Source organism: Lemur catta, chromosome 25 (assembly GCF_020740605.2).
Source record: "Lemur catta isolate mLemCat1 chromosome 25, mLemCat1.pri, whole genome shotgun sequence".
Classification (NCBI taxonomy): domain Eukaryota; kingdom Metazoa; phylum Chordata; class Mammalia; order Primates; family Lemuridae; genus Lemur; species Lemur catta.
The window spans coordinates 648,433-661,403 of record NC_059152.1 but is presented as its reverse complement, the minus strand read 5'-3'; the positions used below and the strand labels follow the sequence as shown (position 1 = coordinate 661,403).

Sequence of the window (12,971 nt, the reverse complement as noted above, 5' to 3'; positions counted from 1 at the left end):
TAGAGTGCAGAGGCATCATCGTCATCGTATCTCACTTCAGCCTCAAACTCCTGCCTCAAGCGATCCTCCTGCCTCACTCTCCTGAGTAGCTGGGACTACAGGCTCACACCATCACACCCAACTAATTTTTCTATTTTTTATAGAGACGGGGTCTCACTGTGTTGCCCAGACTGGTCTTAAACTCCTGGCCTCAAGGGATCCTCCCATCTCAGCCTCCCAAAGTGCTGAGATTACAGCATGAGCCACAGTGCTGGGTTGTTTTGTTGGTTTGTTTTCTTTTCTTTTTTTACTGATGGTCTTTCATCAACAGAGACTCTGTTTTCCCCCTAAGCACTTGCACAAGTATTTTTCTTTTTTTCTGAGCTGGGGTGTTCCATTTTACAGGTGAATAAATGAACACTGACTCTGGATGAGCATATACAATAGACAGCCAGAATCAGGACTTTGAACTTTCAAATTGTGAATTAACATAAACTCCTAAAGCGCCCCCCACCAGCTGACTGAAGGGACCCCTCTCTTGGCCAAGGGGATGCCCTAAAACTAAATTGCTTGCCATGAGGGATGTCAGACCATCCTCAATCTTCCCCTCTCCCTTCTTGGAGATACCCGGTGGAACCCATTAACAGACCTAAGGGTATGCAAGACAAACCTGCCGGTCTGGTCCTCAATTTACATAAAAAATATGTCTGCTGGCTCCTCTCTGATTAACAGACCTTATCTTAAAATATTCCAAGCCTTTAGACAAAGCTTCAAGTCTTTAACCAATTACCAGTCAAAGAATCTTTAAACCCACCTATAACCTTTAAGCCCACGTTCTGGGGCCAAACCAATGTATGCATTCTATGTATTGATTTATGGCTTCACCCAGAACCCCTGTCTCCCTGAAATGTGTAAAAACCAAACTGTAACCCAGCCACAGCCAGTCCACTTGCTCCAGGCTTCTTGGGCGCGGCTCCGGGTCGTGGTCCTCAAATTTGGCTCAGAATAAATCTCTTTAAACTTATTTTTACAGAGTTTGGCTTCTTTCCCATGGACAAAACTCTGACTTAATGAAACTTTTTTCAGACTTCCAGCTCCACATGGATCCAGGGTAGACCCTCTCAGAAGTTGTGTTCTGATTTCTATGGAAACTACCCAGCACCCAGGTTTCCTGGGCATGATCTGCTGATCCTCAGACTTGTAAGAACCAGACCGTGTGCCCTGAGAGCGCTCACTGGTTATCAAGGGGGCGAATGCATGTGCGTGTTGGTGCGTGTTGGAGAGGGGGCTACACAGACTCCTTTGCTCTAAGATGATCCGATGTATTTGATGCTCCTTGAAACTGGCGTGAGAGCCGGACTGCGCATGTGTCTGCATTTAAGCGGATTTCTCCTCGCAGCTCAATGAGCATGACCGGCCGGCTAAGGTTTGGCATCTCTCGATTCCAGCTCTGACTCACAGCAGTTACACGAAAATGCCCCTGTCACCTGGCACAGAACCAGGACTGGGGTCTGAAGTGGGACTCCAAACACCTCCAATCAGGTAAGGGACACAAGTCACAGCCGGACATCCGGCAGTGCTCGTGCTAAATTACCCCGTTGTAATTATTTCACTTTTCGCCCCCTCCTTTCCGAGACAGGAGGAGGAAAAGAAAAAGCTGTTTCTTTGGGGTTCTTTGGTGTAGACGCTCCGCAGTTCACCTGGACTTTTCCACTCCTTTCTGGATACCGGGCGACTTTCCCGCAGGTTCCCCGACATCTCCCCGACGAGGCGCAGGGGGCCCGCCCCGCCCCCACTCCGCTCGGGGACGAGCTGCCCGGCGGCTGCCGACGGTCGGGGACCAGAAGGGGCGGCGTCGCCTCCTCGCTGCGGCTCCGGCCCCTTTCGGTCCGGCTGCTCCCACTCGGCTCCGCTGCTTCCCGCCGGCCGGGCTGTTCCAGAAGCGCCGGGCTGGCCGGGCTTGGCTCGCCGGGGGCCGTGCTGCGCCGAGGGGCGGCGGCCCAAGCGCGCGAGGCCGGGGGGCTTGTACCCCAGACCCGGTACCCCAGGCGGGACAGGCGGCGGCGGGGAAGCGGGGTGGACGCCCGGCCCGGGGGCGGGGGTGGCTCCAGCTCCGCGGCTCGGGGCGCGCCCCGGGTCGCCTCTGGCGTCCACTCGGGTCTCCTCCTCCGGGCAGCCCTCCGCGGGGGCCGGGGGGGGCGTGGCCGGGGGCCGGGGCGGGCGAGCGGCGGGGCTGGGGCTGGAGCGCGGCCCGCGGGGCAGCGACCCCTGCGGGCGGCCGCGGGGCGGCTGGAGGGGCCGCGCTGCCCGGGCCCGCTCCGCAGCGGCGCCAGCCCAGGCCCTCCGCGGGGCCGGCCCTGCCGAGGAGCAGCGACGCCCCTGGCCGCGCTCGCGATCGTCCCGGCGCCAGGGACTCGGCGACGTCCGTAAACCTCGGCTTAGGGTGGGACAAGTCGCCTCCGGAAAGTTGCTCCGGCACTTTGGGGACCGTCCGGAATCAGGAGGAGACGCGGAGACCGCGAGGCCCCCCGGCGAGGGCTCGGTCCCCCGGGAAGTGCCAGCTTCAGCGCAGCGGCGAGGCCGGCCGGTGACAACTCAGCCCCGGAAAGGGTTAACCGCGTCCCGCCGCGGGCCGACATGTAAATAGAGAGCAGCTGGCGGCGCGGCCCGGCGGCTCCTTTAAGTTTTTGATTGGCTGCCAATGACATCACCGCCCGCGCGGCCGCGCCGGGGACTCGGAGCCGCGTCGGGTGAGCCCGCCTCGGCCAGGCGAGGCCCCGCCCCCGGCCCCGCCCCCGCGGGCGCCCATTGGCCGCGGGCCTCTGTGAGGTAGCGGGCCGCTGGCTCCGGGTTCTTATTGGCCCAGCGCGCCGTCGGTCGGCGGCCGGCCCGCCCCCTCGGAACCGTACATTTACAGTGTAGCAAAAGAGAAAGTAACTATGTTGCCGCTGGAGATCAATGAAGCCCGGTGAATGGGGCTGAGAGCGCGAGCCCGCAGCCGATCGCAGCGCCCGGTGGCGGACGCGGCTCTTCCCTGCGAGTAAGTGGAAGTTCCGCAGCCGCTCCGTGGGAGTGTGAGTGTGACTATGTGAGTGTGAGTGTGAGAGTGTGAGTGTGTGTGAGTGTGACTATGTGAGTGTGAGAGTGTGTGTGAGTGTGACTATGTGAGTGTGAGTGTGAGAGTGTGTGTGAGTGTGAGTGTGAGAGTGTGTGTGTGTGAATGTGAGTGCTCGCGTGTTGGTGTAATGTGTGTGAGTGCTCCACTATGAGTGTGTATTAGTGTGAGTGTGAGAGAGTATGAGTGTGTGTGTGAGTGTGAGAGTGTGTGTGTGAGTGCTCGCGTGTTAATGTAGTGTGTGTGAGTGTGTGGGTGTGTGAGTGCTCACGTGTTGATGTAGTGTGAGTGTGAGTGCCCCACTGTATGTGTGTGTTAGTGTGAGTGTGCGAGTGTGAGTGTGCGAGAGTGTGTGTGTGAGTGCTCGCGCGTGTGAGTGTGTGTTACTGTGAGTGTGAGAGTGAGTGTGAGTGCTCCAGTGTGAGTGTGACTATGTGGCTGTGAGTGTGTGAGTATGAGTGTGAGTGCGTGCTCGTGTGTGAGTGTGACTATGTGACTGAGTGTGAGTATGAGAGTGTGTGCGTGCTCGTGTGTGAGTGTGACTGTGACTGAGTGTGACTGTGAGTGTGTGCGTGCTCGTGTGTGACTGTGACTGTGTGAGTGTGAGTGTGAGTGAGGCCGGCGGCGGGCGCAGCAGGTGAGGTTACAGGTCCCGCGTTGGCCCCGCGGCCCTGCGCGCTGACTCCCTGCAGTCTGCCTGGATTCGGGGCGAGCCAGAAGTGTTCGCTGGGTGCTTTGCGGCAGTTTTAAACGCCGGAGCTGACGAGTGCGCCGCGTGGCGCGGAGGGGCGATGCCGAGAGCCCCGGGAGTGGGGACGGAGCCGGCTCTGGCCGCTTACCTGCCCTCCAGCCCCTGCCCGGCGGTGGGGGGCGGCCGGCCGGGCTGGGCGGTTTCACGGGCGACGTGCGTCCGACCCTCCGCCGCAGGGGGTGCAGCTTTTTCCCCTCGCCGTGCGGGCGTGTGAGCCGCGCACCCGCGTGCAGCTGGGGGTCCCGGCGTGTGTCTCTGCACCCGCTTCTGCGACCCTTTCAAAGCAAATGGACTGTCGATCCCGGACGTGCCCTCCCAGGTACACAGTAGCTAAGGCTTCCCCCGCTTGATCCCGCTGGGAAACAGTTACAGCTTCTGGAATAGTACTGGCTCTTAAAAAAAAAAAATACTACGCCAGGGAGGGACGGAGGAAGGGAGGAGGGGGTTGGATCCTTTGCTCCATCCAGAGGTGGGTGAGAGAAACCCGAGTCGGTGGGGCTGGGTGCGCGCCCCTGTGTGCGCGCGCGCGTGTGGATTCCGCCTGTGACACTTCGGTTCTGTGTCAGAGAATGGTGACGGTCCTGTGTAAGTGGAGGATAGATGACATTTTTTTTTCCAGACAGCTCTTTTAGAAGTCCGTTTAGGTAAGCGGCTTTAGCTTGGTTTCTTTGCTGTGTGCACGTCTGATAGAAGGAGGGGAGTTAGCAGGGCCGGGTCGTAGAGCGCCCCTGTGCCCGGCGAGAGAAAGGAGCAGTCAGTCCCTCTGCAGATGCCCCCTGGGGAGGCCAGACGCAGACCCCGTGGGCAACACTTGACTGCCCCCTTCGACAGGGACAGGCTGATTGGAAAGTGTTCTTTCTGGAAGTAGGGAGGGTAACTGTGCGGGACTGAGACCTTATACAAAGCGGCTGCCTGCCCTCTAGAGAAGCCCTGGGATGCTCATCTGTGCCGATGGGGAGGGCAGAGGGCAGGGGAGCCCCAGAGGCCCCTTCCCTAGAGGCCGGAGTGGGGGCGGGGAGCAGTGGGTAAGGGACCTGCCAGGATTGGGGTTTCCAGATCTGGCTTCTTGGCTTCAGACTTCGTTTTAGGACACCAGTTTGTAGTGAAAAGGAGAAATGCAGATTAATGTATGAGAGGCTAACAGAAAAAACGTGAGGTTTTGATATGACTATGGTGTGCTTTTCAAAGGACCCAGTAGAATGGAGAGTAGGAATAGTTCCTAGTGAAAGAGATTCACTTACTTTCATTCCTGTTTGCAGAGAGTTGACATTCGCCCTGATGTGCGTGTTGAGCTGCTGTGTATTTCTGCAAGCCGTGCCAATGCTCTTGGTTCTCCCTTTGCCTTTGCAGTGGGTGAAGGGATTGAATGGGAATCATGCAAGGGCGGAAGATAGGTCTTTCTCAGATGGTTGTAGGAAACTTCTGCCCAGGAGATGAGGTCCACGACAGATGCCTCTTAAGAACCTTCCTTTCTGTCTTCAGCTTTTCGAATTCTTTGTGCTTTTTCACCTTCTCTAAGGCTGAAATTTGGTGCAGGTCCAACGAAGGTTGTTCGTTATCATTTACAACATTGTCTAAATTTAACCTTAGACTTAGCAACCGAATAGATGGGGCCCTCCGGTTTGCATCTTCTTTGATAACATACAAATGAGTTCCAAACTTGGCTAGTGGCACGTCAAAGGGCACTTAGGACCACTCGGCTCAGAGGGACGCCAACGCCTTTCCTAGGGATTGGATGAGACTGCCTTTTGTGTCACGTGACTTTATTCTTTCTTTCCCCCTTCCCCTTCTTTGCAGACTGTCTTGAGTTCTTCTTGAATTGCCAGTTTTCAGCCTCCTCATGCCTCCGTCTCCTTTAGACGACAGGGTAGTAGTGGCACTATCTAGGCCCGTCCGACCTCAGGATCTCAACCTTTGTTTAGACTCTAGCTACCTTGGCCCTGCCACCCCAGGCAGTGACAGCCACCCTCCTGTCATCGCCACCGCCGTTGTGTCCCTCAAGGCTGCGAATCTGACGTATATGCCCTCATCCAGCGGCTCTGCCCGCTCCCTGAATTGTGGATGCAGCAGTGCCAGCTGCTGCACTGTGGCAACGTACGACAAGGACAGTCAGGCCCAGACCCAAGCCACCACCGCCATCGGAACCTCTCCCGCCTGCCCTGCTAACCAGATGGTCAACAATAATGAGAATACAGGCCCGTTAAGCCCTTTAGGTGGGGTGGGCGGCCCTGTGTCGGGGACCCCCAAGCAGCTAGCCAGCATCAAAATAATCTACCCCAATGACTTGGCCAAGAAGATGACCAAATGCAGCAAGAGTCACCTGCCGAGCCAGGGCCCTGTCATCATCGACTGCAGGCCCTTCATGGAGTATAACAAGAGTCACATCCAAGGAGCTGTCCACATTAACTGTGCCGACAAGATCAGCCGCCGGAGACTGCAGCAGGGCAAGATCACTGTCCTGGACTTGATTTCCTGTAGGGAAGGCAAGGACTCTTTCAAGAGGATCTTTTCCAAAGAAATTATAGTTTATGATGAGAATACCAATGAGCCGAGCCGAGTGATGCCCTCCCAGCCACTCCACATAGTCCTCGAGTCCCTGAAGAGAGAAGGCAAAGAACCTCTGGTGCTGAAAGGTAATGTCCCTGCTCCCTTCCCAAGCACGGTCCTGATTAGCCGGGTTCACTTTGGGGTTTCCGTTAGAAGTGACAGCACTCTCCTTGCCCTGGCTACCAAAGACCCAAATAGACTTTTTTCCTTGTCTTCCCTTCCATGCCTTTGTTTGTCATTTTGGTGTAGTGAGAACGACCCGGCAGCATTGAACTGGAAGCCAGAAGATCTGGGTTCTAGCCTTGATTCAGCTTCTAATTTGCATTGTGCAAGTCGTTTCACCTCTCTGAGCCTTCCTAAAAGGGGCTTTATGTCACCAGGTGGTCTCTCTCATCTCAGGTCATGCCTGGTCTGGTAGCTCTCTATTTCGATCAGTAACTAGTTGGAAAGTTATTGTGTTTCTCAGACTTAACCAGTGTCGATGGACCAGAGGAAGCAGCAACTATGGTGAACTACAAGTAAACCTACAGGTACCAGTTCTTTTGTGGGAAATTCTTCCTCTTTCTCACCACTCTGACCAGCTTGGCTTTTATATGGTTTATAAAGTGACCTTCAAGAAGGGCAGGGATCCTTATTATAAGGCCCCCATGGAAAATGTAAGTTCACCAAGTACACCCATTCCTCTGCCAAAGCTCCAAAGGGACAGAGACATTTTTATGAAATACCCCCTGACCCCTTGTTCTTTCTGGCCTCGCCTGAAAACCTGTGGCATCATGCCTCCACCCAGTACGAAGTAAGCGGTCACTTGCCCCCATAAACTGAATGCAGATTAACTCTGAAGTTAGTGAACGGATCCCAGCAGGAGGAATTATTTACCTACTCTTCTCTGGGCTCCTTCCGTACCATGTTGCCTAACCGATCAGGGGAACCCTCGTCTTGTGCCCAGCCCAGCTGTGCCTCTTTGCCCTCAAGTACTGTGCTTTGGGGGCAACGCCTATCACTCCTCCTCGGTATCTTCTACCTGGTGGTGGGAGCAAGAGACAGTCGTCTTCTTTCTTCTCTTCTCCTGTGTTTTGAGCCAAGGTACACAGTTTCTGGGTCACATCTTCAACCAGGCTCCTGAAGTGTGTTGACCAAAGGTGTTACTGGGTTCCTTTGAACACATTGTATATTTAAATTGCAGTAGGCCATTTGGGTGAGCAAGTTAGCTCTGTTGTCTTTGTGGGACAGCTCGGACAGGCTCCTTCTTGCATTCCCAATGATGCATTCTGCCTTTGATTCTGTGGTGTTCTTGGAAATGCGGTATTGATTTCCTTTGTTATAATTCCCTCTTCCCACCCTCTACTCCCCGCTTGAAGCTCCCTCTCATTGGGCTCAACTGCCACAAAGGTATATTTTTTACCTTTGGGGTGTTGGGCTCCGATGGGAAGGAGACTGTCATAGAATTATATGCAGAGTTCTAGAACCTCCCAGGCATTTCTTGGTGGTGGTGGGTTTCCCCAGGATCACAAATATGTTCAGATTTCCTCTGTGTAGCTCTGTATTTTATTGATTTTACGTTCTTGTTTGGTTGACTTTGAGTGGTTCCCTGTAGGTTTGCCCTGCTGTTGTTCTCTTACCATCTTTTTCAGATGAGAAAACCCCATCTACAAATTTTCCGTTTGCAATAGTTTGTCTTGGGAAACAAAGAGGAGGGTAGCCAATGATCCTGATGGTCTCCTCTTTCCTCACACAGAGCAAATGTTCTTGATAAAAAACAGTCCCGTTGTGTCTGCAGGATCTGAGGAAAAGTCAAACAACACAGATGACCCTGGACTTGAACTTGGGCATGATGAGGAGGAGCTGTAGATCCTACCTTCTGTTTTGCCGTGGGCGTTGTTGGGTGTGGGGGTGAATCAGAAGTGAATCTCCTGGGTGCTACAGCTGAAAGTGGGGTTCCTCTGCCCCGTTCCTGGGGATGCAGCTGAGATTCTGAGCAGCTTGGGCTGGTCCAGTGCCTCGGTGGGGCGGAGCTGGACACGCTGCTGACCTCACTGCTTGGCGCCCTTGGCCGCGGCCCTGAGGGCTCGTCATTTTCGGGTTGGTGAGACGCTGCAGCGGTCGGTCAACTTGGGAGACGCTGGTGGTGGAGGTTAGATTATCTGTAGCTTCTTGGGCCTTTTCTTTGCCTCTCTGGGAATTTGGTTGAAAATATGTACTGCAGGGTTGAAAGGGTCTGTGATCTACTTTATTACTGCCATTGTTAATTTTGGTATCTTTTGGGAGAACGGCCTGAAATTGGGACCAAGATGGTAAAGAAGGGAAAGAGATGGGTCAATATATTAGAATGTCCTTCCATGTCCTTTATCTGGGTAGACCAGAGGTTAATACCACCGCACCCATTGAGGCAAAAGACGGGGTGGGCACTCCCAAGGGCATGGCCAGGGACTTCTCCCAGGTTCTTGAGTGGATCAAGCAGACCATTCTGATCTGGCTGCTCTTCTAAGGTTTATTTCAGTAATCCCCTCCCCTGGTGATGAGATTGCATGTCAGCAAGAGTGATGTAGTGGTACCATTTTGGAAAGAGTGATTTTTGCAGGGAAGATGGGGCTCAGGGTTGGAGGAGGGGTAGGTAGAAACTACTAAGGCCTTGTTCATTTGTTTTCAGAGATTTCAGTACAATCTCGGGTAATTTATGGCCGGCCCATTGGATTCTCTGGTTTTTGTTTGTAAACACTGGTTGCTACCCTCCCTGTCCGAGTCCCGATGTCCCCCGGTTTCTCTGCCACGCTCTCCATTTTTGGAGCTGCCCGTCGGGGAGAGTGGCTGCGCGTTGCCATTTCGGTCGTGCTGTGTCAGGCTGGGAAGACACTGATCAGAGGCACAGAAGCCCCTGGGATTGAGTTACTGCTCTAGTTTTCAGCGCCCTCCGGGCGATGCCCTGTGTCAGGATCCACCTTTTAGTCTCATCTTCTGAGGGATAAACGGCATCAGACCTGCGCGTCTGTTCAACCTGGTGAAAATGATCCAAATGAATAAATATTTAGGGATTTGCGAAGTCTTTGAAAGAGTCACTGTCTCCTTGACCCACAGTTGATTTTTCATCAACTGGAACTTGGTTTCTAGCCAACTGAATAAAGAGGCCAGATAATTCTGGACCTTCCATAATAAGAGAGACCATTTTTGCTATAATGCGCATGAGGCTTCCTTTTTTTTTTTTTTTTTTTCCAGCAAACCTGGGTTCAGGGAAATAGTTTGTCCCTTACCTACATAGGAAAGGATATTCTACCTCCGCCTTGTCCTTAAGGACAGTATATGCCTTTAAAAAATGTGTTATAAAATTTTTCAAACATATAGAAAAGTAGGTAATGAGCACCTATATACCTATCAACTGGATTAAATAATATTTTTCCTATTTGCTTTCTCTTCCTTTTTTTTGTCGAGCTATTTAAAAATGTAGACCACATTTTGATGTATTTAAGTGTGTTTAATGTTTACACTTAATGTTTTAAATTTAGCGAAGCTGGGGATATTTTATAATATAGTACAGGCAACATTTTCACTCCCCAATATTTCAATGTCCTGTGTCCATTTTTGAACGCTTTTCAAAGTCAGAATCCCACTGCGACTGACTGGCTGTTGGGTCTATAGAGAAGCTTCCCTCAGAGTGGGAGGGCTCCAGGGGCTGCTCTGGGGTCTGTGTCCCCCCCTTCCTCGCAGGTATGTGGGAGCCACGCCTCTGCTTGCTCTGTGCTGCTACAAAACAAAGACTGGCCGACTCTGCAGTCTTGCCAGGCCTGCTCCGTTCCAGAGGCATTTACTGGGGAAGATGGAAGAAAGGGAAAGAGTCTAGGAGTCTGATTCATAGAGAGGTTCAATCACACAGGGAGTCAGACTTCTGGACTACTAAAAACTTCCCTTAGTAATTCCTGAGCAATGAGCACCATAGACTGAACATTGTTTTTCCCTAGTCAAAATGGATTCTGAAATATACACGTGAAGGCTATGTAGAGTCTGATGACAAGGTGAATAGCTATGCTTGGAAATCAGAGACCCTGCAAAAATATTCTCTCTCCCTGTGCTTGCTTTCTTTCTTTTTTTTTGGCGGGGGTGTGGAGCAGGAGGACAAAATTCTCCCCTTTTCAGGGATGTTATGAGGATCTTCTTAAGGTCTGTGAAATAAAGACATAGCTACATTCACAAACTTGCAGTTGTTATTCTGAGCCTCTGGTTAACATCCAAGGCTAAATGTCAAACATTAGCCTCCTAGCAAAGAGAGAAGGAATTAAGGTAGAACCGAATCCGGCAGCAGCCTGAATTCTAGTCTCGGTTCTCGGCCTGCTAGCTATGCCCTGGGGCAAGTTGCTTAATCTCTTACCTCCTTAGTTTCTTCATTAGCTAAAAGAGGATAGAACAACATCTATCTCATAGCATTAGTTTAGGAATTAAATGAATTAATGTGTGTAAAGTGTGCAGCACTGTTTTCACACGTGGCAAGCACTCTGCAGATATAGCTCAGTGATATTATTACTATTGAACAGAAATGTAAAAAGGCAATTTGGCTCCTCTTCCAAAGGAGTGCAAATAACAAGCTAGGTGTAGTGGAGTGTGTGCATGTGCATGTGCGTGTGTGTGTGTGTGTGCATGTGTGTTGCTATGGCCTAAAAATAACTTGGTGACTGTTACCCTAATTTAAGCAGCGTACAGTTGGACTGCCAAGTAATTGCAAAAACATGTTGGGTCAAGAGGCCAGAATAATTTAGGCATATTCTAGAATTATTTATTTGTAAGGGAATGTGTAAAAATGTGATGATAAATCTGTCCAACTCATGTCCCATGACGAAATAATGAAAGTATAAAACTTTTAAGCTTTGCTTTTTCTGGGCTCTCATCCGGCTGGTTTATTTTTGGAATAAGGATTGTCGTCTGACTATAAAAGGGTAGACAGAAGGCGGGGGTGGGGGGGGCACGGGTTGGGTTCCGGAAGGCTTGGGTTGGGATGGATGGAGGGTGAAGGGAAAGGGAGGGATGGGTTGACCGGCCGACTCCCTTCTGTGAGCGAGTCCTGACCCTTTTCCCAGTTTCCTGGACTCCCTGTGAGTTTCTGGGGACAGTTTCCTGCTTCCTAATTAAAATGGACGTGACGAGTGACGAGGCAATAGTGAGCGCTCTCCCCAAGCCCTGCCGCTGCTCCATCTGCCCTTCACTGGCTCACCAGAGTGGCCTTTAGCTCACTCACCCCTGGGTTCAAATCCAGGCTCTTCCTCCCACCCACTGTGCGTGCTCAGGCTACACAGGTGAGCACGCAGAGGCCAGGTGGTCTCCGTCGTAAAACAGGGCTCCGTCCGACATCACAGGACGAAATGAGGCCACGTCCATCAAGCGTCTGGTGCACAGACGGCTCTTAATAAATCAGGCTCTGAACCCTGCGCCCCTGCTCGACGCCCTAATTTAAGAACCTCTTCCTCTAGAGGGGGATTGGCAGGTTGCTCTAAGCACAGGACTGTGGGCGCATGTTAAATACCAGCATGCTTGTCCTCACTCGCTCAGATCAGTTAAGTTATCCCTCCGGCTTGTCAAGGGCAAGTTCAAGAAACTCGTCTCCTGGCAGTAATAGATGATCATAGATTATAAAAAGCAGGATCGGGGAAGGAGACTAATGGGTAAATCACTCTGTGTAATTCTGCTTTCAAACTATGTACGTGTAGCAGAGAGCGGAAGGGAGAATGGGGAGTATGTACAATGTTTCACTTGGTCCTTTAGGCAAACCCATCTGGAGGTCTGTCAAAATCACAGGAGCAGAAAACCTCTTTGCCACAGGCGTGTGGTGCGTGTCCTACCAGGGGCTGGGTGGGCACCTTTGCCCCGTAGCAGATCCTACTTCCTTGGACCCTGTGTTCTCAGCAGCCAGAGTCTCCGAGCCCCGGCTTTGCTGGAGAGCAGTTTAGGCATAAAAATGTGTTCTGTTGCTGTGCTTAAGCAATTTAATCCGTGTTGGTAGAAGAAGACACACTCCATACTAAGAGTAGAACTTCCAGTCCCAGGAGAGGCCACCCCCCCTTTTTTGAACTGAAGAACCCCAGCATTTAGAATGGTTGGGAACTTGCAGTGCCCCCTTATCCGGTAGTTTTCGCTGTAGGCTGTTCGTTGGTATCACCCGGGGGTGACAGCAAACCTGTGATGCTTAGTTCCGATCTCCAGAGATGCTGATGAAATTGTTGTGGGGTGCAGCCTGCATATCAAGAGTTTTTAGAGCTCCCCGGGTGACTCTAATGTACAGCAAAGTTTGAGAACCATCGATCGAGCCCAGTCTCCTCATCACGTCGTTAGAGAATTGGGATGCAGAGAGATTTATGACTTGTCCAAGGGTCACATGCATGATTAAATCTAGAGCCTTAGTCCCTAGTGCTAACGTAGGTCTTACCAGGTCAATAATGGATTGTTATCTAATAATAATAGCATCTAATATATAGCACAGAATATAAGGGAATTAATCAATAATTTGAGTACTGATACCCTTTTTTAATTGAATTTTTGAGATTTCATTCCAGAACTAAAAGGATCTAAAGCTAAGGACTTTTGAAACCAGCAGCTCATGGT

The 12,971-nt window shown here is 51.9% G+C and overlaps 1 protein-coding gene across 1 annotated transcript in view; it reads left to right on the top strand.

The window, feature by feature from the left end:
• The first annotated feature begins 2,788 nt into the window (after nucleotides 1-2,788).
• Nucleotides 2,789-12,971, top strand: part of DUSP10 (dual specificity phosphatase 10) — a 39,385-nt gene continuing 29,202 nt past the window's right edge. The window contains exons 1-2 of the mRNA XM_045537049.1: nucleotides 2,789-3,019; nucleotides 5,643-6,478. Coding sequence (XP_045393005.1) covers nucleotides 5,686-6,478 — 793 coding nt within the window. The 5' untranslated portion in view covers nucleotides 2,789-3,019; nucleotides 5,643-5,685. The remainder of the gene's footprint in view (nucleotides 3,020-5,642; nucleotides 6,479-12,971) is intronic.